The 27724-nt window shown below is 42.4% G+C and overlaps 1 protein-coding gene across 2 annotated transcripts in view; it reads right to left on the bottom strand.

Annotated features, from left to right (window-relative positions):
• Positions 1–27724, bottom strand: part of DOCK11 (dedicator of cytokinesis 11) — a 206553-nt gene that overhangs the window by 33605 nt on the left and 145224 nt on the right. For both annotated transcript variants that reach the window (XM_079765506.1, XM_079765507.1), the window contains 8 exons: positions 26784–26831; positions 25239–25381; positions 23824–23939; positions 21687–21824; positions 15831–16013; positions 10728–10841; positions 5966–6181; positions 5820–5877 (listed from right to left, as the gene is read on the bottom strand). In XM_079765506.1, the coding sequence (XP_079621632.1) occupies positions 5820–5877; positions 5966–6181; positions 10728–10841; positions 15831–16013; positions 21687–21824; positions 23824–23939; positions 25239–25381; positions 26784–26831 (1016 nt within the window). The remainder of the gene's footprint in view (positions 1–5819; positions 5878–5965; positions 6182–10727; positions 10842–15830; positions 16014–21686; positions 21825–23823; positions 23940–25238; positions 25382–26783; positions 26832–27724) is intronic.

Here is a 27724-nt window from a genome sequence, read left to right as displayed (position 1 = left end):
CATCTTTCTTCTCATCCTCAGCTTCTTGGGCATCTTCTCTTTCACCTTCACCTCCTTCTTCTTCCTCCTTTGCATCCTCAAATTCTTCCTTGGCACCTTCTTCCTCTTCCTCTCCTTCCTCTTCGTCAGCCACTTCCTTCTCCTTCTCCTCCTCTTCAGCTTCTCCTTTAGAGGGGAGTTCATTCTTAGCTTCCTAATGGTCTCCTCCACCTCAATCTGCTCCTCCTGGACGTTGCTCATGTATTAAGAAGGGAAGGAGCGAGCGGACATCAAGTAGGAGCTAGTCTGTAAACTACCTTAGGCAGATTGACCTAAGATCTGGGAACTCTGATGTAGCCACTGGCTATGCTTCCCACGCCGGTGAAACTGAGCTGGGTCTCCTCACCTTCCAAGAGTTTCCTGTAAGCTGCAATGTCAATGTCCAAAGCCACACTGAGGAGGTCTTGGTATTCTTTTAAATATCATGCCATTTCACTCTCTGTAATTCTCAACTCATTTTCTAATTTGTTGATTGTGTCCTGCAGAGCACTAACATCAGAGTTCTGCTTATCCTCCAGCTCTTGCAGCTGCTTTCCCAGAGCTTTGTTCATGCCCCGGCATGCTTTGATCTCCAGGGTCTTGGCCTTGAGCAGGCGGCAGCTTTCAGATACCTTGTCCTTGGCGGCGCACACCACATAGGTGTTCTTGGCAGTGCTCTTGGTCAGCATGGTGAGCAGCTCTTGCACCATTCTTCTGCATTCTGCATGTCCTTGGCAGCCAGCTTCTCCTACTGGGCACCGATGTCATTGAGCTCTGCAGAGAGGTCGGACTTGGAGAACATGTCCGTCTCCATAGAGATCTGAGCGTACTGGATCTGCACCTGCAGCTCAGCAATCTCCTCTTCATGCACCTTCTTCAGAAAGGCGATTTGTCCATCAGGCTGTTGATGCGTTTTTCAAGCTCAGCGCCAGCAAGAGCCGCCTGGTTTGCACCTTTTCCCGCCTCTATCTGCCAGCCCTCTGCGTCATCATGGTTTAGCACCTCTTCCTGGTAGCATGCCTGCAGGTTGTTCCCAGTCCCTTCCAAGCCCTGGTGCCTGCTAACTGCCCACTGCCCTCTCCTCGCCAGGGACTGGGCACAGTGGGCTGGTGCACAGGCATCCAATGTTCAACCCCAGCCTGCTCCAACTGTGTCCACAGGAGGCCCGGGGCAGACAATGATCCCAGAGACCCTGGCCACACCCACCTACCTGGGTCCCCGATGGCGGGCTCAACCCATTGGGAAGCGACAGGCTCAGCTCACCTGGCCTTCCCAGACCCAGATGGCTGCTTGGACCCGGCGGGGAGTGTCAGGTGCTTCCCACACAGCCTGCCTGGTCCACGATGGTCGCCTGGACGCCGCAGGTGGCGACAGGCACTGCCCGCCATGCCTATCTGGTTCCCCATGGCAGCCTGGACCCCATGGGCAGTGTCAGGCACTTTCTGCCAGGTCTGCTCGACTCCGATGGCTGCCTAGACCCCACGGGTGGCGTCAGGCACTGTCTGCCCGGCCTGCCCGCACCCCGATGGCAACCTGGACCCCGCAGGAGGTGTCAGGTGCTGCCCGCCATACCTGCCTGGTCCCCGATGGCGGCCTGGACCCTGCAGAGGCATCAGGCACTGTCTGCCATGCCTGTCCGGTCCCCGATGGTGACCTGGACCCCACAGGTGGCGTCAGGTGTTTGCCGCCATGCCTGCCTGGACCCTGTGGGCGGTGTCAGGCACTGTCCGCCATGCCTGTCTGGTCCCCGATGGTGACCTGGACCCCGCGGGCAGAGTCAGCCGCTGTCTGCCATGCCTGTCCTATCCCCGATGGCGACCTGGACCCTGCAGGTGGCGACAGGTGCTGCCCTCCATGCCTGCCTGGTCCCCGATGGCGGCCTGGACCCCGCGGGCAGCGTCAGACACTGTCTGCCCGGCCTGCCTGCACTCTGATGGCAACCTGGACCCCACAGGTGGTGACAGGCGCTGCCTGCCATGCCTGCCCGGTCCCCTATGGCGGCCTGGACCTCGCGGCGGCATCAGGCGCTGTATGCCATGCCTATCCAGTCCCTGATGGTGACCTGGACCCCACAGGTGGTGTCAGGTGTTTGCTGCCATGCCTGCCCGACCCCCATGGCTGCCTGAACCCTGTGGGCGGCATCAGGCACTGTCCGCCATGCCTGTCCGATCCCCGATGGCGACCTGGACCCCGTAGGTGGCGTCAGGTGCTTGCCGCCATGCCTACCCGACCCCGACGGCTGCCTCGACCCCGCGGGCGGCGTCAGGCACTGTCTGCCATGCCTGTCCTGTCCCTGATGGCTGCCTGGACCCCGCAGGTGGCGTCAGGCACTGTCTGCCTGGCCTGCCCGCACCCCGATGGCTGCCTGGACCTCGTGGACAGCGTCAGGCGCTGTCCACCAGGCCTATGCATATGCAAATTAACTGCCATATTTGTTGGCTTAATTTGCATATCGCTCCTGATTGGCTGTGGCCGTAGCGAAGGTACGGTCAATTAGCATTTTTCTCTTTTATTAGTGTAGATCATGTTAATTTTTGACTGTTATCTATCCTGTAACCAACTAGGTAAAATATGTTTATGTCTGTTATTTTACTTTTATCCATGCCCAGAAGTCCCCCACCCCACTGCTTTGCTTTCTCCAGCCTCCCTAATCTGTCACCAATGGATTTCACTTCCTCCTCTTTTGATTGTAATGTATAATAAGGTACAAAACTGTCATTTTTGGGAGCATTTTCCCAATCAACTGAGGTTTGGCTTCCCAGAAATTATCATCCGTTTGGCTAAAAAATCTCATACAAATTTTTACAGACTTGGGTGTTTCTTTCTTTAAAATATATTTACTGATTTTTTACAGAGAGGAAGGGAGAGGGATAGAGAGTTAGAAACACTGATTATCTGCCTCCTTCACAGCCCCCACTGGGGATGTGCCTGCAACCAAGGTACATGCCCTTGACTGAAATTGAACCTGGGACCCTTCAGTCTGCAGGCTGATGCTCTATCTACTGAGCCAAACTGGTTAGGGCAAGGCTTGGGTGTTTCTTATGTTGACACTTTCTTCATTCTTTTCTCTCCTCTGATGGATAATTTTAAAGGTCCTCCCCTTTAATTCACAGATTATTTCTTCTGTTTGATCCTGCTGGTAATGCTCTCTATTTCATTTTTCACTTCATTGTATTCTTCAGCTCAAGAGTTTGTTTGGTTCTTTTTTAATGATTTCTAGCTCTTTGTTTAACTTCATTTTGTTCACGTATTTTTTTCCTGATTTCATTGAATTTTCTTTCTATTTTATTGTAACTCAATGTGCTTCCTTAAACAGCTATTTTAAATTCTTTATTAGGTAAATTACAGATCTCCAAGTTTTTGAGTTTGATTACTGGAAGGTTATTGGTAATGTCATGTTTCCTTAATTTTTCATGCTCCTGTAAGTCTTGCATTGCTGTCTTCACATTTGAAGTAGCAGTCACTTCCAACTGTCTTTACTGACTGACTTTGGGAGAGAAATGCTTTCCACCTGCCTTGCTAGGGATTCTAAGGCTTGCACAGATTTTTTTATGGATACATCTCCATACTTCTTGTTCCCTCTTGTGGCAGAATTTGTAAGCTTGTATGCCTTCTCTCCATCATACAACACACTGAGCCAGGTGCTAACAGCCTCCATTTGTGCTTTCCCAAGAGTGGTGATAAAGTTCAAGTTTGTGGTCTCTCCCTGGCCCACAGATTCTGGTCTACTTTTTGCTTGTTATCACTAGCTGTCTGCTAAAGCTTGCTCTTGCTGCCATCAGGAGCATGCATAAGCAGTTGGCTATAGAATAGGAGAGGTGTGGTTGAGGCACATGGAACACTGGGGGGTGCTTATGGGCCAGTTGGAGGAAACCACAGGCTAAATGTCCCTAGCAACTTATTGGTGGGTTTCTTGAGCTAGTGTATGACCTGTGTCTCTTTAATGCCTTCTGAGAGTCCTATGTGCCACTTTTCCAGCTTCTTCCTGCCCCCACCCCAGTCATGAAGCTCACAACTCAGCACTTTGGATGGGGTAAAAGAGCAATGAGCCTATTTGGCAGCATCCTGTACAGCTGGGGAAGCCAGGTGCCCATTCTCACGCTCTCTCTTTTCCCGTGAAAGAAATCACAGGCAAGAAGTCTCTCTTGGCACTGAGCTGTGCCACATTGGGGAAGGGGTGACGTGAGTTAAGTAAAACTTTACCCTCTCCAATGCATTTAAATGTGTGTGTGTGTGTGTGTGTGTGTGTGTGTGTGTGTGTGTACTCTAGTGGCATGCTGGAATTTCTCCACTGGACTCCTGCATTTCTACCAAGGCTCTCTTGTCTATGGATGATTATCTAAGACTAGAGGCCTGGTGCACGAAATTCGTGCACGGCAGTGGGGGGGTCCCTCAGCCCAACCTGCACTCTCTCCAAACCGGGACCCCTCTGGGGATGTCCGAATGCCTCTCGCAATCTGGGACCGCTGGCTCATAACCGCTCGCCTGCCTGCCTGCCCGCCCTTAACCACTCTGCCTTCCTGCCTGATCGCCTCTAACTGCTCCCCTGCTGGCCTGATCGGCCCTAACCGCCTCTGCCTCACCCCACACCCGGGACCCAGGATTCCCTCCTATGGCCAGTCGCACACATCTGGGACCCGGGCTTCCCTCCCTCTGGCCCACCGCAGGCACCCAGGACCCGGGCTGGCTTCACCCGGCTGGCCGCAGCCACAGGAGACTGTGGGTGGGCGGCTTCGTCTGGGCTGCAGCCGCAGGCACCTGGAACTGTGGAGCGGGTGGCTTGTTCCTCTCCTGGGCTGCAGCCCCAGCTGCTGGCACCCAGGACTGTGGGGTGTGCAGCTTGTCCCTCTCCTGGGCCGGGCTGCAGGTGCAGGCACAGCTGCTGGCACCCGGGACCGCAGGGCGGGCAACTTGTCCCTCTCCTGGGCCACAGCCCCAGCTGCTGGTGCTCTGGACCATGGGGTGGGCGGCTTGTCCCTCTTCCAGGCCACAGCCTGGCTGGTCCCCATTCCTCTCTCACAAACTCATTTGTGCCTGGCTGGTCTCCATTCCTCTCTCCCCAGTGTTATGTCTGAGCCTTTACGGCATGATGGCGTGAGGGCGTGATGACCATTTGCATATTAGCTCTTTATTATATAGGATTATATAGGATAGTATTCTCCAGGGGCTCCTAGACTGAAGCTGGGAAGGGCTGGAGCCAGTGCATGAGCCATTGCAGGATCCACAACCAGGACTGCTGTCTGCCTATTACCTAATGCAGAGGATGGTAACATTCCTCCCAGGCACGAACTCCCACAGCTCCCACAAAGGCAATTTTGTCTATGAATGGATGCCAAATTGTTGTTGGGAGGGAACAAACAAGGGACATCTTATTTGGCCATCTTGATGCTGTGCTGACTACCATTTAATACCAAGGTACTGTTGCACTAAAGCGACTGTGGAGATTAAATCTATGGGCAGTTGTTGGTGAACTTGAGGCAGGCGAAAGGAAAATAAGTGATTGGTATTATCCAGAGCTTCTCATGAGCCTTAAGAAGAATTTAATCTGTGGCAGACTTCCAGGAAGACAGTGTTGGAAAATAAACATTGAATATCAGGCTATTTAACTCTGAATGAAAGCAGAAGGCAAAATGAACAATCCAGTTTTGTTTTTTTAAAGAACAACTTCTGTTAAACATTGAATGAGGCTAAAGGTGAACATATTTTTCAGAGCTCAATTATATCACAGTTGCAAGCTACAAAGATAAAAACTATTGCACTAACTGAAATTCTCCCCATCTCTAATAGTAGAAATATCTTACTTTTTCGATGAAGAAACTCTGCAACCAAAGCTGCTACATGGACATAACACATTGCTGCCTGAAAAAGGATGACAATGAAAGAGCTGTTAGAATGCGCTCCAGGGATTTTGCAAGACTGTGTTTAGAACAAAGCCATAAGTAGTTACCTCTGAAAAATCTCCATTTTTCACATGAATCTTGGCCATGCTATCAAGCCAGGTTTTCCTGAGCTCTGGGGTGCTTGCATAGGACTTGGCTAAGCTATACTGGAGATCAATTAGCATTTCAGGGTCTTTCTCATGTTCCTTCATTTGAGCAGTGGCCATAAGAACGGTACGAATTCTCTTGGTCAAATCTTTGACTTCTGTGGGAAAAGCAGTTGCCTAATTTAAAAACAAAAAACACATGTTTATCAATATTATTGATGTGCTCTAAGCCTCAGCATTCAATCCTAGGAATAACATAGGGTTTTTAAAAAATTGATTTTAGAGAAAGGAGAAGAGAGAGGGAGAGGGAGGGAGAAGAGGAGGGGGAGGAGGAGGGGGAGAGAGAAACATTGATGTGAGAGTGAAACATTGATCCATTGCCTCCTGTACACATCCTGACCAGGGATCAAACACACAACGTGGATATGTACCCTGACTGGGACTTGAACCCACAACATTTTGGTGCACTGGATGATGCTTCAACCAACTGAGTCATACCAGCCAGGGCAACATACAATTTTTTAATCCTTGTTACAGTTTTGGGTATTTGGTTCTTGGCATGGGACATGTCTAAAGAACTTTAAATTAATTCTTTTTAATATATCCAATTAGCTCAGGCTTCAAAGGCTCCAAACTTTATGGCAGGATATTAACAATACCTAAAAGCATGGACATTGGAGCCATACTACCAAGCCTTGAACCCCAGCTCCTCCACTGAATTCTACAGCCATGAGAGTAAGCTATAGTCACCTTATTGTGTAATTTTAGTTACAACAGTAACTAAAAAATTTTTTGTTGTTTTCTTCTTCTCCCTTATTTTATTTTTTCATCACCATTTATCACCTCTATGCCCTCTTCCATCTCCACCAACCCCCCTCCCCTGCAATCATTATGCTGTTATCCACGTTCATAAGTTCTCTCTCTTTTTTTCTTTTTTGTTCAATCCCTCCACCACCACCCCTAACACCTCCACACACACCAGAGTTGTCTGCCTGCTCTCTATCTATGAGTCTGTCTCTATTTTGCTTGGTAGGACAATAACTAAAAGTTGACAGTATACTTTATATTAGGCAGTGGTCTAGGCATTCTTACAATAATCCTGTGAGTTAAGAACTATCATAATTCATTTTACCAACAGAAAACTGAGGCACACAGCAGTTAAGTAGCTTGGCTAAAAACTTATAGTTGGTAAGTGGTAGAGATAAGATTGACACCCAGGTAGTTTGGCTCCAGAGCTAGTGACCTTAGCCACTCTTCCATACTGACAAGCATACCCATCCCATCCACCAACTACTACATACATACACTAAGGGGAATACCATACTACAAAGTGCCCACTTATACAAATTAGAGCTTATGAATCACAGAACACTCTAAAGAGTTTAAAGAGATAATTAACCTCTCTCAAAGTGTTGTCTTGGTCCCCCAAAACCAGTAAGTTAGAGTTTCCTCTTTCTTATGGCCATTAAAATAGTCCTATCACTTTCTCTTAACCCCACTGAAGTAATCAAAATTATCTGTATGATTAAAGATATAGGGGTTAGGGAGCTATTCAGTGTGAATATAACCCAAAGTGGAGGAAATAGTTTTTACAAGTGCCTTCTTTATCCTTTTAAATAATACTTCTGTACATAAAGTACCTTCTTATGCATTAAGAGAGATTCCATTTACTGGGGCAAGGCATTCCTTGTTGTAACAAGGTTTATTGGTAGTGACTGGCCAATAAACTAAGTGACTGACTAATAAAACTAAGTCATTTAAGAAATCAGTCAATGCAAAAGATTTCCTATCAAGGAAAGCCAAAACAGACCCCCATGACTGTGAAAAAGTTGCTCTTCTAACTTTTATATAACATGGAATTAAGGATGGTAACAACTCTTAGAGTTTGAGTAAAAGAGCCTAAATGACAGAAGCCGTTTCTGTGTTCATGGGATTAGTTGGAGCATATACTTATCTTCTGGGGAACCAGTAGAACTGGCTGGAAAGCAAACTTTCCCAGCCTGACAGTGTTTTGTTTTGTTTTTCCTTTTCTTCAGTCTAAGCAATGTTCCTGTGGGAATATTTTTTGCTACATAGATCTACATGTCCCAAACATCAAAGACACTATGACTGTGAGCTTTATTTTTTTCAGATTTTAAACAATATTGTCCAATTACGTTGGAAGATGACCTTTCCCAAGAATGGAGATGATTCCTCTGGGAGGAAAATTTCTTTATTGGCAAAAGATTCCGCTTCCCTTGTACACATATAGCACTGAAGATCAGAACCTGCTTTCTGTGCAACAAATGAATTTTGACAAAGGTATAGGTTTTAAGCACATAGGTAAGAAAGAGGAATGGAGTTCAGGGTCTTTGGGAGTGCCAATAAGTATCTATGGCAAACCTGACAAGTTAATCCAAAAGAATATACGCACCCTTATGCTCATAGCAGTATTATTTACAACAGCCAATATTTGGAAGCAGTCCAAGTGGCCATCAGTAGATGAGTGGATAAAAAAGTGGTGGTACTTTTACACAATTGAATACTACTCAGTCATAAAAAAGAAGGAAAACTTACCTTTTGCAACAGTGTGGATGGTCCTGGAGAGTATTATGCTAAGTGAAATAAGCCAGTCAGACAAATACAAGTGCCATATGATTTCACTTATATGTGAAATCTAATGAATAAAATAAACTAACACAGTAGAGACATACTCATGGATACAGAGAACAGACTGACAGCTGTCAGAGGGGAGGGGTTTGGGGGCTGGGTGAGAAGGGTGAAGGGATTAAACAAAAAAAACAAAAAAAAGGAAAGACTCATGTACATAGACAACATTATGGTGACTGCCAGAGGGAAGAGGGCTGTGGGAGAGGTAGAAGATGGAAAGGGGAGATAAATAGTGATGGAAAGAGACTTGACTTGGGGTAATAAACACACAATACAATATACAGATGATATGTTGTAAAATTAGTGGGAGAGGGAGAGAGAGATAGAAGCATCAATGATGAGAGAGAATCATTAATTGGCTGCCTCTTGCATGCCCCCTACTGGGGACTGAAACCTGTATAATTTTATTAACCAATGCCACCACAATAAATTCAATTAAAAAAAGGAAAAAAATTATCTATGGCAAGCCACAATCAGTTAACAGATGATTCTTAAAACTCATCCTATCTAATAAAGAGGGAATATGGTAATTGACCTTCACATTGTCGCAAAGATGGCGGTGCCCACAGCCAATAAGGAGGAAATATGCTAATTGACTGCCCCACCCTCAAACATGGCGATGTCCACAGCCACAAGATGGTGGCGCCCAGTCCCCTCAGCCCCGCTGGGATGGCAGGCACGCAGCAAGGCGGGGCCTGCCCCTGCCCCTGGAGTCCCCTAGTCCCCTCAGCCCCCCAGCCACCCAGGGCCAGCCCGAGGTGCAGGCAAACCTCAGATGTTGGCTGCCCAGCTGCCCAGGGCCGGCCTGAGGCACAGGTAAGCCTTGGATGGTGGCTGCCCACCCACCCAGGGCCAGCCCAAGGCGCAAACAAGCCTTGGATGGCAGCTGCCCAGCTGCCCAGGGCTGCCCGAGGCTCAGGTACCCAGGGCTGGCCGAGGCTTACGCTGCCGGCAGTGGCAGCAGCAGAGGTGTGATGGGGTGTCACCTTCCCCTGATCACCAGGTCGCCTCCTTTCCCTGAGGACTTCCGGACTGTGAGAGGGGGTAGGCCGGGCTGAGGGACCCCCCTTCCAGTGCATGAATTTTCATGCACTGGGCCTCTAGTCAGATAATAAATCCCTTCTGTGCAGTTCCTCATCTGTTGGCAATGGATCAGGCAGCTATTAACTGCTCTAAGAAGTGAGATTTTGTGAAATTTCAAACTCAGTGCTTAATTAATCAATATGGTAAATAGTTAACGATTGTTAAGAAAGGTCCATTTATATTCAGAGTAAGTTTAGAAATCAAGACCAGAAAAATATTCAAATCCTACTAGCCATAACAACTGTGCATACACAGTATAGTCAATCGTCCATTCATTCAACTAACATTGATTATCTGCTATGTACCAGGCAGTTTTCTAGGTGCTAGAGATACAGTGGTGTACAAGACAAAGCCTGGAATAATGAAGCTTACATTCTCTACACTCTATTTTTTAAAAAATATATTTTTATTGATTTCAGAGAGGAAGGGAGAGGGAGAGAGAGATAGAAGCATCAATGATGAGAGAGAATCATTAATTGGCTGCCTCTTGCATGCCCCCTACTGGGGACTGAGCCTGCAACCTAGGCATGTGCCCTTGACTGGAATCAAACCTGGGACCCTTCAACCCGCAGGCCAATGCTCTATCCAGTGAGCCAAACTGGCTAGGACTATACACTATTTTACTGAAAGTCGTGAACCTGCCCTAGCCAGTTTGCTCAGGGTTTGAAGGGTCACAGGTTCAATTCCGATCAAGGGCACATGCCTCTGTTGCAGGCTCAATCCTAGGCCCCAGTCGGGGCATGAGCAGGAGACCACCAATCTATGTGTCTCTCTCACATCGGTGTTTCTCTCTCTCTGTCTCTCCCCCTCCCATCCACTCTCTCTGAAAATCAATGGAAAAAAATCCTCAGGTGACAATTAACAACAATAATAACAACAACAACGACAACAACAAAATAAGTCATGGACCCAATAACAGTTTAACTCTAGGAGTGTAAACTTTTCTGACAGTGAAGGTGCTTCTAATTTATTACTTGAAGTGAGAACATACCTTCATAGGTCTGTCACTGTTAGCAAAATTATTGATAATGAATAAAGACTCCTGAAATCTTGATCCTCCGCTTAGTGCTACATCAGCTATCAGCTGACTTACAGCAATTATTATCTGTGGGAAAGAGCAAAATTGTTTTTCAATTGTCTTTTGAACAAATGCTATTTACTTTCATCATTGTATAAGCCCATAAGCACTCATATAAAATGTTTCTTTTAAAGATTCTACACAGTTCCACCATAATCTACTTTCTTCAGACATGAGGAATTTAAATTCTTTTATGGAAATAGCAACTTCAAAGGCTCCAATTTCCAATTTTATTGGGACTTGTCTTGATTAGATGTAAAAATTTTTTCTAAGCTCATGGTACAGCTAGATCCAAAACTGTTTCATAATAGTGAACTGAAACAACAGTGGGTCAGCTCTCCATTTTGAACATGCTTGCTAGGTAGCAGCTATGGCAAAGTTGGGAATAAATGACATTTTCTTCTATGATTTCTCATTCTTTTTCGCTGGTCTATTTTAGTGTCCTGAACTTCCAACTCCAGCACCTCAGCTCCCTTCTTTGTTTCTTTTATTTTGTTTCTTTTTTCTTTTTCTCCCTTATTTGTTTCTGACTAGCACCTACCTAGTTAAGACAGCCCTACATGTAATGCCTTTGATGGTGCTTTTTAATCTCTCATGATCCCTTTGAGGAATGCCTAAGTGATTCATGGTAAGGCGTTAATGGCTGGATGCTTTACCTCTGGTCTTGGGAAGCAGGCGCTATGATTGCAGGCTCTAGAATCAAACTGCGGCAGATGCAAATCTTGACTTTATCAATTATTCACTATGGGGTTTTAGAAAATCTATTTAACCTTCCATTCCTCACTTTCCTTAATTGTAATATTGTTATGAAATGTTCTGAGGATTAAAGAGATCATAATCATAATAATACTAGTTAACTCTTTTTTGAGTACTAACTATGTGCCAAACATGGTTACAAGTCTTCATACTTATTAATTCATTTACATTTGAATAATGGACTAGAGAGAACTAATGGTTTGACCCAGAAGAACATACTCTAATGGGGAATTTCAGGCATACTGGCACACTAATTGCAGAAATGTTTTGGGGAAAGATGGTATTCAAACGATACCTCATATAAAGGTAAATTATAAAGGCCCTTACATATAACCCTGCCCCTAGTACATAGCAGATTTTTTACAGAAAGAATGCACTTCCATCAGATTTCCACATTACTGATAACATTTCTAAAAACCTGATATGGCTGTTTCCCCATTTATAACCCATTTCCAATAAACACCTGCAATGGCACCATGGCAGTGAAGATATAAATATAACCAAAGGTTTCCCATACTACAAAGAGGTCTACTAAGCTAAGAAGTCCCAATTGTGTTTTAGTTCAAAGCAGTTTCATTAAATAAGCAGAAAAATATGGAGATGTTGAATAACAACTACCATGTACTGAGTGTCTATTACATGCCATTCATTGTGCCTGGCACTACAAACACTTTATTTTTATCCCTCATGACAGCCCTGCAAGGTGAAATATATTTGGCCTCATTTTACAGATGAGGCAAATAGTTAAGACAGATTGATACATTTGTCTAGGGTCACATAGTAAGTAGCTGAGCTACGATTAAGCCCAGGTAGGTCTAATTCCAAAGTTCATTCTTTCCACTACACCTTGAAACTTCTCTCATGTTTTACTTACTGGTCATTCTGGAACGTGAAACACACAAACTGTATTATTACCTACTATATAATCTATTTATATAAAGAGGTAATATGCAAATTAGCTGAGACGCTGTAATGTCACGACTGCTCAGGAGGAAGCTTTGCGCACAGGTGGGCGGGAGGGGACTGTGTGCGCGGTGAGGCAAGCCACGGATGGCGCAGGCCTGGAGACAACAGGCGGCGAGCAGGCCCTGTGAGCAGGCCCACAGAGAACAGCCCTGTTCTCTGTAGGCCTGCCAGCTGTGCGCGCCGGCAGTCCTGCCTCTGCACGTGAGCTGCAGAGGAAACACCTTTTCTTCTTTTTATTTTTTTTAAATGTCTTTATTGATTAAGGTGTCACATATTTGTCCTCATCCCCCCATTTCCATCCCACACCCCTCCCCACGGATGCCCCCACCCCCCTGTTGTCCTTAACCATTGGTTAGGCTCATATGCATGCACACAAGTCCTTTGGTTGATCTCCCCCCTACCCCCTCCCTCCCCTTCCCTCCCTCTGAGGCCCGACAGTCCAATTGATGCCTCCTTGTTTCTGGGTCTGTTCTCGTTCATCAGTCTATGTTGTTCATTATTTCCCCTAGATGAGTGAGATCATGTGCTATTAGAAATACACTTATAAGAACCGAATGTGAGACGAGCAATAATAGTTATGCTGACAGGCAAATGAATCAGTCTGTAGTGAGTTTCTTTCTGGACCAACAGTTCTTTTGAGACCCAATTTCAATGTCCACCAGTTCCTTATGTGTACATGTCAGCACTGACTTTTCAGTTCTGGATGGTGGACAAATGGTGGTAATGCAGGTCCGACTCCCTCTGGTTTGGTCTCGCCCGGACCCAGGGGCGCGGCCTCACCCTAACTAAGGGGCGCGCGGCCTCACCCGGACCTGGGACCCAGCATCACCCGGGCCCTGGGGCACGTGGCCTCACCCAGACCCAGGTGCGCGCGGCCTCACCTTGACCCGGGATCCAGCCTCACCGGGACCCAGGAGCGCGTGGCCTCACCCGGACCCGGGATCCAGCCTCACCCGGACCCAGAGGCACGTGGCCTCACTCGAACCCAGGGGCGCGCGGCCTCACCCGGACCCGGGGGCACGCAGCCTCACCCGGTCTCAGGGGCGCACGGCCTCCCCCGGACCCGGGGCGTGCGGCCTCACCCGGGCCCGGGAGCCAGCCTCACCTGGATGCCGGGGCGCGCAGCCTCTCCCGGATCCAGGGGCGCGCGGCCTCACCCGGGCCCGGGACCCAGCCTCACCCGGACCCAGGGGCGCGCGGCCTCATGCGGACCCGGGGGTGCGCGGCCTCACCCGGTCCCAGGGGCGTGCGGCCTCACCCGGACCCAGGGGCGCGGCCTCACCAGGAAACACCTTTTCTGACCGCTCATTGGCTAAGCTCCCTGTATGCCACTCTCAGTGTTCTTGGTAACTTGGGTAATAAGAATCCAAGAAGGTGATCTAGGGTTTTTCCACCTCACTCCTGGAGGAAAAATCAAAAGTCTGCTACTGGAGGGGCTAAGAAATGTCATATCCTGCCCTAGCCGGTTTGGCTAAGTGTATAGAGCCTTGGCCTGCTCACTGCAGGGTCCAGGTTCGATTCTGGTCAAGTGTATGTACCTAGGTTGCAGGCTTCTCCCTGGCTGGGGCCCATGTCAGGACTCATGCAGGAAGCAACCAATCAAAGTGTTCCTCTCTCTTTGATGTTTCTGTCTATCCCTCTCTCTTCCACACTCTGTAAAAATCAATGGAAACATATCCTCATGTGAGGATAAAAAAAAAAAAGAAAGTAAGAAATGTCATATTCTATGAAAGAGACATCTTGAAAATGACTAAAGAAACTTGTCATTTTTTCATGGTGACAGGATTGGAGTCCGTGTTGATGAAAACACCTTGGCGGCTGCAGTGGCCAGCAGTGGCAGCAGCAGTGGGGTGATGGGGGTGGCACTTTCCCCTGATCACCTGGTCGCCTCCCGCAGAGGGAGGCCAGACTTTGGCTTAGGCCCATAAGCCGTCAGTAGGACATCCTCTGAGGGCTCCCAGATTAGAGAGGGTGCAGGTCAGGCTGAGGGACGCCCACCCCCGTGCACAAATTTCATGCACCAGGCCTCTAGTATTTAATAAGTGTCTTGTTTGTTATTTAAGCATCTCATTTAATTCTCACAACAATTGTATGAGGCAGGCACAAATATTTACACTATTTTACATTTGAAAAAACTGAGGCACCGACTCACTAAGGAAGTAACTTTCTCAAGGTCATACAGTGTGTGACCCTAGTCCTGGAACCTGAACTAGGGTCTAGGTCATAACACCTATGTTCTAGAATAGCACTTTCCAACAGAAATATGAAGTGAGCCATGCATGTAATTTTAAATTGTCTAGTAGCTGCATTAGAAAGTAAAAAGAGCCCGGCTGGTATGGCTCAGTTGGTTGACCATCATTCCAAGAACCAAGAGGTCGCAGGTTTGATTCCCCATCAGGGCACATGCCTGGGTTGTGGGCTCATCCCCAGTAGGGGGCATGCAGGAGGCAGACAATCCATGTATCTCTCTCATGGATGTTTCGATCTCTCTCTCCCTCTCCCTGTCTCTCTCTCTAAAAAAAAACAATTAAAAAAGTAAAAAGACACAGGTGAATTTAACATAGTTTACTTAACCCAATATATCCAAAATACCATTTCAACATATTGTAAATATAAAACAATCGAGACATTTTACTCTTTTTGGTATTTAGTCTTCAAAAGCCAAATTTAGGGCACATCTCAATTCAGACTAGTTACATTTCAAGTGCTAAATGGCCACATGTGGCTAACAGCTATTGTATTGGACTGGGTAGCTCTAGATCTTGATCTAGAGCAGTGGTTCCCAATCCTTTTTTGGCCATGCCCCACCTAAGCATCTCTAAAATCCTGGTGCCCCCCACCCCCCGTGACATATAATTTTTATTATTCAAAAAGTGAACTCCTAGTCACATGGAGGAAGCCTAAAGGTCATTAACTTGGTCTAAACAAGCTGCCAAAGAACATGGCATCCATGAAAGAGAAAATCAAAATAAGGAAAGGACAGTTAAAGTACTGAGGAAGAAATCACTAGAAATTGTTTAAAAATATATAACGTGATATGAAAAATTAGCAAATAAAGTTTAAAAACATATAGAGAACTAAAATTTGTAAATATGTCACAATATATAGTTCTATAATGTATATGAGGCCCCTATAACCATAAGAAATGCAAAAAATTCACTGTTCATAACTCATTCTCAAATTGCCCCCCTTAAAAATCAAATTGCCCCCTGTGGGGCGGTGCCTCACACTGGGATCCACTGATCTAGAGGCTAAAGACTGAATTGAAGAAAAGGAGCTTTGATTTTCACTGACCTGCAGATGTGTTCTCAGAAAGGTTTTCCTTTTGGTATATTCAAAGTTGTTTCTCATCAGAAGATACAAAAGTGCAGATGCTTCATTCCTGGTTGAGCTAATCTTCGAGGTGCAGCACTTTAAAACCTCATAGCAAAATGCAGCACACATGTTTACCCTTCCTTTGAAAAAGGCTGAGGGAAACTAAAGAACAAAACATAAATAAGTATCTGAAAACCCAATCATAAAAATAAATCAACTATCAAATGCCAACTATATTCTCACCTAAATCTATGCTAAGTGCCTTGAAGATACATAATGAATTTAAGATTAGGGCTCTGCTCTAGAAAACATGAACTAGTTAAACACACAAAGGCCAGCATGTGTCAATGACAAAACAACTCAAGTCATTACAAAAATGTGTGGTGCTAACAATAAATGGTACAGATTGAGAAGAACTCATCATGATCTGGAAAAAAATGATAAGTAGGTTCTTGATAATATGTATTAAATTAATGAATGACTGAAATGATGAATGATTGATGAGTCTCGATCTGACCCTTAAAAATGGGAAGGACAATCTGCATTACTTACTCTTCTGCTTTATATTTAAACAGTTTCTTATATTATGAACTTCCAAATGCTGAGAAAATTATAGTGGGAATCTACTGAGCAAGTTGACCTTTTAACAAAACGAAGTATAGATGAAGTGTAGATACACAAACATATATGTGTCCTTTATTCATAAACAGTGTTAATTAAGATAAATTTTTGAGCCTGGCCAGTGTTGCTCAGTGGTTGAGTGTCAACACATGAACCAAGAGGTCCCCAGTCGGGCACATGCCAGGGTTGCAGGCTCGATTGCCAGTAGGGGGCGTGCAGGAGGCAGCTAATCGGTGATTCTCTCTCATTGATGTTTCTATCTCTCTATCCCTCTCCCTTCCTCTCTCTCTCTAAAATCAATAAAAAGAACATAAGATATATTTTGCATAGGGAAGTTAATCAACATTATCATAAAAACTTTGGTGACAGATGGTTAAGAGACTTATTGTGGTGATCACATCTAAGGAATGTGTCAAATCACTATGCTGTACACCTGAAAATAATATAATATAGTATGTCAACTATAGTTTCAAAAGATATATATTGGCATAGAGAGTACAAAAGTGGCTGTTACTTTGAGAATATATTCAGTCTGCTTTGTGGAAGATAAAATATTCATATAACATAGGCTTGTTATAATCTCTCATGCTTACATGTCTAGGCAAGCAAGGAGTAAGCTGCTGCAGGGTACACAATGGATGTTTTTCAGAGAATGTGAAGCTAGAGGGCCAACCTTTTCAAAATAACTTCTTGGGAATCTTGAATATAAAACCATGTTGTAGGAATTGACCTTCTTTTCATCACTTTAAGACCAAGGGCAATACTATGCAGATATGAATGTTTAATAAATGTTTTCTGATTGACTGCCTGGAAATCTCACCAACAGGTTCACCAGATGAAAACAAACCTTGCTGGACAAGATATTCTAGTATGAAAATGAAAATAAAGGTGTATGAGAGGGCATAGCTGTAATGTAGTTAATTCATTATATTAAATCTTCTACCCATGTCACTTCTTTGAGTGGGCAATGGCCAAAATCATCAATGGTGACTTCCTAACTGTCAATTCCAATGGACTTCCTTTCCCCCTTATCTTATTAAAACACTCTGTATCTCGTAATAATGTTGACACTGTTTTCTCTTTTGGCTTCCATGACAGCCTTCTTTCTTCCTACTTCTGTGACTGCTTCCTTTCATCTCTTCTACAGATTTCTCTTCTAACCCCTTCCATGTTGTTTTTCTCCAATGTACTAATCTTGACCTATTTTTTTGTTCTTTCTCTATATACACTCAAGAAGAAATTAAATCATTCCCATGGCTTCAACTGATGATCTCCCTAGTACACTATGCTCCAGCTAAACTGGGCCTTTCAGTCCCCAGAATTTTAAGCTCTTTCCCAACTCTGGGCCTTTGCATATGCATGTTCTTCTCGCTAGAGCAGTGATGGCGAACCTATGACATGCGTGTTAGCACTGACACGTGTAGCCATTTTTGATCACACGCGGCCGCTGAGGCAGCCACATGCCGAGGATGAAACATTTGCTGCTCCTGAGGATGAAACATTTGTGAAATAATGTTTTTTCCTCAAAGTGACACACTACCCGAGTTATGCTCAGTTTTTTGGAGAAGTTTGACACACCAAGCTCAAAAGGTTGCCCATCACTGCCCTAGAGTGTTCTTCCTTGAGCTTTTCAAATGGCTGGCCCCTTTCCATATTTTGTGTCTCATTTTAAAAATGTGACAAACCTATCTAAAGTAAGGAATCCCTCACAAATCATTATTCTCTATCATAGCACCTTGGTTCCTTTCTAGAAATGATCATAATTACTATTTTATTTACTTGTTTATTTTGCCCCCCCCCCACCTGTACTGAGAGCTTTATGAAAGTAAGACTATTCTTCTTTTATCTCTACCACTAGAGGCCCGGTGCACGAAGTTCGTGCACTGGGGTAAGAGGGGGTGTCCCTCAGCCCAGCCTGCACCCTCTCCAATCTGGGACATCCCTCTCACAATCCGGGACTGCTGGCTCCCAACTGCTCTCCTGCCTGCCTGATTGCCCCTAACCACTTCTGCCTGGCAGCCTGATCACCCCTAACCACTCCCCTGCCAGCCTGATCAACGCCTAACTGCTCCCCTGCTGGCCCAATTGCCCCCAACTGCCCTCCCCTGCTGGCCCGGTCACCCCTGATCAACGCCTAACTGCTCCCCTGCTGGCCCAATTGCCCCCAACTGCCCTCCCCTGCTGGCCCGGTCACCCCTAACTGCCCTCCTCTGCCAGCCCAGTCACCCCTAACTTCCCTCCCCTGCCAGCCTGGTCGCCCCTCCCCTGCAGGGCTGGTCGCCCCCAACTGCCCTCCCCTTCAGGCCTGGTTGCCCCCAACTGCCCTCCCCTGCCGGCCTGGTCACCCACAACTGCCCTCCCCTGCCAGCCATCTTGTGACCACATGGGGGCAGCCATCTTGTGTGAGGGTGTGATGGTAAATTTGCATATTACCTCTTTATTATATAGGATTGTATCTCCAGTATCTACTACAGTGCTGGGCAGACAGAAGGTGTTCAATAAATATAGTATGGATGAATATATGAATGACGACTTCTCAAATTTACTAGTAGCTCTCTAACTCAGATCTCTCTCCAAAGCAAAGATTTATATATCCAATTGTCAATCCTAACAGCTCTAACTGCATATCCTTGAGGCACCCTAAACTCAACAGGCCCACAAAACAGAACTCATTATCTTTAATCCCCAAAGGTTGTCTTTTCTCTACATTTCATATTAGCCACCATGACCCACTAAAGAATCACTAAATTGATGACCAAATCCTATAAATTCTATATCCTTACCATGTCTGATATCTGCCTTTGACTCTACATTTCCACTGCCACTGCCTTACTTTAGGCCATCATTTTTATCTAGCCCAGTGATCGGCAAACTCATTAGTCAACAGAGCCAAATATCAACAGTACAACAATTGAAATTTCTTTTGAGAGCCAAATTTTTTAAACTTAAAACTTCTTCTAATGCCACTTCTTCAAAATAGACTTGCCCAGGCCGTGGTATTTTGTGGAAGAGCCACACTCAAGGGGCCAAAGAGCCGCATGTGGCTCGCGAGCCGCAGTTTGCCGACCACGGATCTAGCCCATTACAACAAGTCTCCTTACCGCCTTTAGTATCATCATCAATCCATCTTCCGCACTACTTTTTTTTTTTACTGATTAAGATATTACATATGTGTCCTTATTCCCCCATTGCTCCCCACACTATGTTTTAAAGAGATTTTTTCCGGTTCACACCAATTTTAATATTGTACAAATCTAATTGTGTTACTTCGATACTCCTCAATGTGTGAAAGATGAAGTCTAACTCCTAAGATGAGTACACATTCATCTGGTGCACATTTTCCTCTTCATCCCATCTCTTGCAGAGTCCATGCTAACTCCTAGCTCCACAGCTTCAGAGAAACTCTTGCTAAATTAGAGTGTTTCCTCTCCTTCTCTGTTCACCCTCTGTTCTCCGTATAGACTTCTTTTATCCTAATGGTATTTGTGCATGTGTGTGTGTGTGGGGGGGGGGAGGGTGGGTGTGCACACGCAGACACAATACTGGACCATATCCCCAACACAGTGTCTAACACCAGTAACAACCTACCCAGTAATTGTTAAATAAACTATTTTTTAATCTATTTCCCTTAGTTTCTTATAAGATGCTTATAGTGAACTCGGTTTTCCATTTATTTATTTATTCACAAATTGTATTAAAGAATAACAATTAAAAAAACCTTCAAATCCACCTAATCTCTATATCAATTAAATGCAATAAGTAATGATGACAAAAAAGTTTTCCATGCTTAGTTTTCCTATTATACAAATGAATTAATTGAATTTCTTTATCTTGTTAAAGTTACACATACCAGAGAGGAAGGCCTGAACAGTGTCTTTCCATAATTTTAACTCCATCTTGGTTTATGATGCTTTTTATTACATTTAAAAGCTATCAGAAGCAGACCAGAAATAAATCTTTGCTATCTGTTTCAGTCATATTTATTCCTAAAAGTCTAGCCTGAGGTTTTTTTAAAATGAGGTAAAGCCTGAAAATTTACAGCCCACAGATACAATTAGCATTGAAAGGAAGGGCTCATTCATTTGACCCTATACTGAGTGCCTCTCTCCCTCCCTCCCCGCTCCCTTCCACCTTCTCTAAAAAAGTCAATGGGAAAAATATCTTCAGGTGAGGATTAAAAAAACAGATATTAATACCCTGTTAATTTAAAAATGCTTTTAACCAAGATTCCCTTATAATTACATTAACTGGCTATTTTTTGTTATTAATTCACTGTTGTTGTTTTTTGTTAATCCTCACCAGAGGATATTTTTTTCCATTGACTTTTAGAGAGAGTGGAATGGGGGTGAGAGAGAGAGAGAGAGAGAGAGAGAGAGGAACATAGATGTGAGAGAGACACATCGATTGGTTGCCTCCCATACACACCCAGACCAGGCCAGGGATCAAAATGGCAACCCAGGTACGTGCCCTTGACTGGGAATCAAACCCGCAACCCTTCAGCCCGAGGGCCGGTGCTCTAACCACTGAAAACACTGGCCAGGGCAATCCACCGTTATTTTTAACAAATTTTAGTGAATAGGCCATACATTGGAAAAAACACTAGTAATTTTAACCACATAAATAAATATATTTACAACTATAGTCTACGTATTTAAATCCAGGAGTCACACTGCTCATAAACAATGTTCAGTGAATAATCAGCATGTGATCACACCACATGGTGCATGGTAAATGGTTTTGTTGTAGAATGGCGTGGCTTTCTGCAGCAGTTTGGCAGGCAGATGTTCCCACTTTTGCTAAGCCATGCCATGTGCATTTGTTTACTTAAGGTGACTGGTTGAATGCATGCATTTACTAGACCTATCCAGTATAAATTTAAAATTACAGTACTACATATAGAAAACTTTTCTGTGAATTTAAAACTTTTCATATATACTTAATTTTATTTACACAGACATGTCTACTTAAGTAAAAGCAGGTAAACTAATTTGTCAAATTTTTAACATATGCATTCAGAAAACCTACTTTATTACATAACAGACTTTCAGCTTTAACAGAAACCCCCTAGCCTGAATTAGTCTGTTATATGGAGGTTTTACTGTACTGACTTAATGCGTTCAGTGTCTGAGGTTTGTAGATGTCATAACAATAATCCTTTTTTTCTTGCCATGAAGCAAGCCCACTAGCAGGTAGCTATAAAGCTTTTGTCCTTACCTTACTGATGAAAGCTCGCAATGAAGCAAATACATGTTTCAGCGACACCTCAGATTGTCCATTTTTAAGAAAAGCAAGATGAATATCAAATACTTTTTTCATTAATGGGTTGTGGCCATCATTATTTAAAAGTTGACTCTAAAAAAAAACATGAAAATAAGTATATTTTGCAGAAAGTTTATGCTACCCCTACTTAGAATGAGAGATCTGACTTACCAATACCTGTTTATCAATCCATGTCTGAAAATTTCAGAAAAACAAAATGTTTAAAACATCTGTGCCATCTTTCAACTTGGAAATCTCAAAATACTACATAAACTTCATCTATACTTGCTTCCATCATTTTATGCATAAGATGAAAAAAATATTTTTCCAATGTAACACACCAAATACAGAACTAGTTTGGGAAGAGTAATTTCTATTAACCTAGCCAAATTTAAAATAAATGGATACAAGTGTATTTCTCTGAGGAAGACTAAATAATGTAAGAATTAAGGAAAATATCAATCATATTTTAAAAGTCTATTATCTAATTTAAAGTAGGTTTAGTATAAGATATGTTTAGTCATTGGTGAAAAATTAAACCCTCTATGAGTAGAGGTCATAACAGGTATCACAATTGAGCAGACCATATAAATTGTTTAAATGCTCCTTGTAAAGAGACATAAATGAAACAATAAATTGTAGAGAAATATCTATTGGTTTATGAACCTTTAAAAAAAGCATTGGTTAACTTCTCCAGCCCTAGTCTCCTATCCCTAAAAATACTAGCAGGTTACAACTTGGCCAAAAACAACAACAACAACAACAACAAAACCCACAAAATAATATTCAGAGTTTTGACAAATCTAATGGTAACATCAACAGACAGAATCCATGAAGGGTGTTAGATTTTTCTGGCTCTTTTCCTTAGTCTATTTCCAAGCATGATATATGGTTAGAAGCATAGACCCTTGTGATAATTGGCCTAGATCTGAATCCTGAGTCTGTCACTGACCAGCTATAAGACATTAAACTCCCTGTGAGCCTCAGTTTGCTCATTTTTAAATGGGAATAATAATAGTATCTATATCATAAAGCCATATGAAGACTAAAAGTGAGTTCATATTTGTATTTTTTTAGTTTATTGGGGTATAATTTATATACCATAAAATTTACCATTTTTAAGTATATGGTTCAATTATTTTTAGTAAATTTACAGAGTTGTACAACCATCATAATCCAATTTTAGAGCATTTCCATCAACCCAAAAACACCCCTGGTGCCCATTTGTAGTCATCCCCACTTATCCCAGCCCCACAATAAAAAACTGATTTAATATTCATAAAGCACTTAGGGTAGTGCCTGATATCTACCAAGAGGTATGTTTATTAATAAATGAGACGCATCTGAATAGGAGGAAGGAATACAATGCAAGCCTTGAGACCAAATATCCTTAGTTATTGGCACAATGAATTTGGTTTGCATTTTAATGAGAACTTAATATTTCATAAAGGGATACTGAAGTCTATTTCTTATTAGTATGTAATTTGGTTTTCCCTTATGAGCTTCTTGAAAAGTACAGAAGGGGGAGAAAAGAAAAAAATTATGTGTATAACTCAGGTGAAAGTAAGCACAATTTTTCACTTTTGAGTTCTCCCACTAATATTACATTATAGCTATGTAGTTTTTATTCTTCAAACACATCTATTAGCCCAGTTTACTCCTTTAACAACCCTGAAAGTTCATTGCTTTTGCCTTATTCTTTTTAATCATAGCAATGATGATTTGTACTGAGGCAAACATCTGAGAAAAAACACTAAGTGCCTGACTAGGGAAGCCAGCCAGGCTGCCTGGACATCATCTAACCTAAAAAGACACCTCATCACAACAGGCATTTGAGAAAACATTTGGGCTAAAAATTACTGGATATTTTAATAAAAATATGAAAGAGATCTATTTTTAACCAGAAAAATAAAGCAATTGGGTGTGGCAGGTAAGTCTTGGTGAATTCCCAAGGTCACACAGTAGCCAAATTCAGTCTATCATCCAAGTTTCCTGAGTGCTCATTGGGGCTTTTATTCCTATGACTCGTTACATTTTGTTATAATGTTTTCTTTGCAATGATGCCATCTGAATTTTAATTCTTCATTTTTACCTTGAAGCACTGGGTAAAAAACGATATGGTATCTAGCACTGTTAAAGAAACTTCAGTAGCAGTATTGCCTTCTAGAAGTGCCTGATGGAAAATGTCTGCTTCAGTTGTTGTAGAACCTAGGATTAAACAAAAAGTAAATTAAAACTGCTGAACATAGAGATTCACATAATAGTTTTGAAGGATCCTCCCCCCCCCCGCAAAAAAAAAAAAACCCTCAGAGACAAGCAAGAAGAGAGGAGGCTCTCGATACTTGCAGACCTAATGAGTTTCACTGTGTTTATTCCTAAATCAAATATAGTCTTGGTTAATCAAGTCTACCAGTTTTTACTTAGAGTTGTGTATCAACAGCTCTGCACACATAATTGGGTGCCCACTCCTTTGGAGACAAGATTTTAGTGATGAACTATGGCAATGTAACTAGGAAATAATGTGGGAGGCATTTTAGGCCATGCAAGCTGTAAGTTGAATTTTTAAAAATGTCTTGAGTCTGTGTCCTTAGGGCCCATCTGCTCAAGACATTAGTTTTTATTATTAGTCCTTATCACAGGCCACTTTTGCTGGCTTCCTTCTCTGCATCCTCCAGAGGACTGTATGGAAATGCAAGTTTTCTCACTCTTTTTATTAATATTTGCCTTTCAGGGGATAGCTTCCAATTATATAACCCTCTAGCTTTCCCAGCTGGGCAAGATTTCTCTCCTTGTCCTACTTGCCTTATCAATACTTCAACCTTTGTGAAACACTTTTGTCAAAAAGTATTTACAGTTCTTTAATCTCTTCATTCAGCTCAGCATGTGTAATCCCTTAAAATCATTGAACAATAACTAAATAAATATTGCATACACTATTATGTTATACTATTATGCTAATATTTGCGTTAAAGTTTAACAGTAGAGCCCTGGCCGGTGTGACTCAGTTGGCTGGGCATCATGCTTTGCATCAGGAGGTTGCTGGTTTGATTCACAGTCAAGGGCACATGCCTAAATTGTGGGCTCAATCCCCAGTAGGGGCCATGCAGGAAGTGGCTGATCAATGTGCACTCTCACAAGGATGTTTCTATCTCTCTCCCTCTCTCCCTTCCTCTCTCTCTAAAAATCAATAAACTGTTCTTAAAAAAAGGTTTAACAGTAGTAATGAAGGATATCCAATGTAAATAAAAACAATTCAGTGAGAAAAACTGATTTAATAATGAATTAAGAAAAACAATACCATTACCTAAAATTGCTGAAAAATCCATGCATATTTTATTATAGTCATATATTATGAAATGATGATATATAAATACACAGATATGCAAATAGATCTATGTCTGTGAAATCATTTTCAATCATATTGGTTATTAAAACCAGGCCTTCTTTAAAGTAAAATAGTATTGCATATCTGTTTCACATGGGGACTCCACACACATTTTCACTTACTGTGATTAAGTGTAAATGAACTTTCCAGGCTACTAAGATGCTGAAGCCGGGCCTGCATTACTCCTGATCTGTTTCGAAGAGCTGGCATGGTTTGAGATTTTCGGTCTACTCCAAAGTGTTTTGACAGCCAGGCATCCTGTATCCTAAAATAAAATTTAAAGTTAGGAATTGGAGTACTCTAATACTATATCTCAATGTTAGATGTTTTTTAACTAAAAAAATGATTAGGTTTGCACATAAATACAATACTATGATCAATATTCTTCCAACTATTACTTGGCTTAAATGAGACATCACTGGAAATTGTATGAAGTTTTAATATATATTTAAAAGAGCTGATACTATAAGAATATAATTAAGGAATTTAGAGAGTTATTTACTTCCCTCTTTCTCATAAAAAACATCAGCATAAAGTGGACAACACTCTAATAAGATTCAGTCTTTTCTCAGGAGATGAGGAAGGGCAAGAGTCAGCAAAGTCAGTAAGAGGGCTGCTCAAAAGTTGATATGGGGGAGGGGATTGTTGAATGTTGAAGAATGAGTGTCAATCAAATGTTTCTAAACTTGAGTTAAACTTGGACCAGAAATTTTTACTCTTTAAACATGTCTATTGCAAGAATTTGCACATTTTTTCTTAAATATTAAGGTTCTATTAAAAATTACAACTGGGTCATAGAGGAACAAAAGGAGAAAAACAGTTTGTCTATTCTCTAGGAAACATGGGGGTGGGGAGTCAGCAGAATGTTAGACTTTAAGGCTCATGGTGGTAGTTACCATGCCAGTTTCAAGTTATGGGGAAAGACAGTGGAAAATGTCACCTGAATTACCTATTATTGAAATGTTCCAGAGACTCGGCAATTATAAACCCTATCCAAATAGCCTCTTCAGTTTTTGGAAGTGCAATGGAATTTAACATTTAAAAAATGAACTCTATTTGTGTTGCTTTAATGACTACATACTCTACCCCTACAATTTATCTCATTGAAATAAGCAAGTAATATTTTCCTTAAGGTCCCTGAAACATTTTAAAATTATTTATTTCACTAAGACTTAAACAGCAAAAAAAAAAATGCTCATTTATAATGTTTTCCCAATCACTGTTGAGAATTTCTGTTTACCTTAGCAACTGAGGTGAGTACTGATAGGTTGTAGGTAAAAATACAAACCTTACAACTGTCCTCAGTTTATGGTTTCCTGCCTTCTCTTGGATCTAGCCCTTCCTCACACATTCTTTAGAAAAGACAGCATCTGTTTCAGGATTGGGACAGAAACCATGCACATAGAGCTAACCATTTTCCTTTGGAAAACTTAAATGTATCAGCTAACATTAGTTTAATTTAAAGTTTGAGTTGAGATATACATAAACCATGGGTTGTCCTTTTAAAAATTTGTATTGAACTTACTGTGGTGACATTGGTTAATAAAAATTATATATGTTGCAAGAGAATTCAAAATGAATAATGTACTTTTTACATGGCATGATCAAGACTGCCCTCTGTTGGAAGAAACAGAAAAAAGTGGAAATTGCCATGCTATGGGAATTACCTTGCTATGTTTCTTTTCCCCATGTATCTAAAGTGAAACAAACATACTCTAGAAAGAAAAACAGTAGCATGTTAGTAAAGTAGTATCATTCTCTGCAATTTAACAAGTAATATTTGAAACGTCATGTGCCACAAAGAATGACTACCTAACTCATATTGCAATGTATGTTTTGATAGACAGAAATATACACATAACTAATTGGGGGCTTGCCATATTATATTTCTCCACATTCATTTGCTAAAATTACATTGGTATCAAAAAGGCCCATGTCTTCATGTATAATTTTAACAACACAAAAAAACTATCAATGTTAATCATCCCTCGTGTTCTATAATATATCATAGCAAAAGTCTCTAGTATAGTTATTAATACCTAAAAAAAGTTTCATAAGCCCTAAAAGTTGGGGTAATTGCTATGCTTTTTTATAATGACATTAAAATACTTTCTATAACTAAAAATCTCTAACACATACAGAATTAGGGAGGATAGCATACTAACCTCCTACATACCCAGCACCCACCAGCCTCAACAATAATCAATTCATAGCCATTTTTGTTTAATCTCTACCCTGAACAGGTCCTCTGTTCTCCCTCCATCCTTCTTACCTACCTACTTCCTATAGTTTTTGAAGTAAATCCCCAACATCATATATTTTCATTAGCAAACATATCAATATAATTAGAGTAGTTTATTTTCTTTTTAATCTTAAGTGCTGTTTTGATTGCTGCCATTTTCTGCAAAATTTTGAAATACTTTAATAAATATTTATGAATTATCCTCTTTGTGTTTTGGTAGAGATGCACATATAATATATATCTGTACTATTTATTTAAGTTTGCTAGATTTCATTCTAATTTTTATTTTAGTTTTCTTAAATAATATTAAAATAGCTCAGCATACCATACAGGGTGGGACAAAAGTAGGTTTACAGTTGTTAGTAT

The sequence above is a fragment of the Cnephaeus nilssonii genome (assembly GCF_951640355.1).
Source record: "Cnephaeus nilssonii genome assembly, chromosome: X".
Lineage (NCBI taxonomy): Eukaryota > Metazoa > Chordata > Mammalia > Chiroptera > Vespertilionidae > Cnephaeus > Cnephaeus nilssonii.
This window is presented reverse-complemented; position numbering and strand designations above follow the sequence as displayed.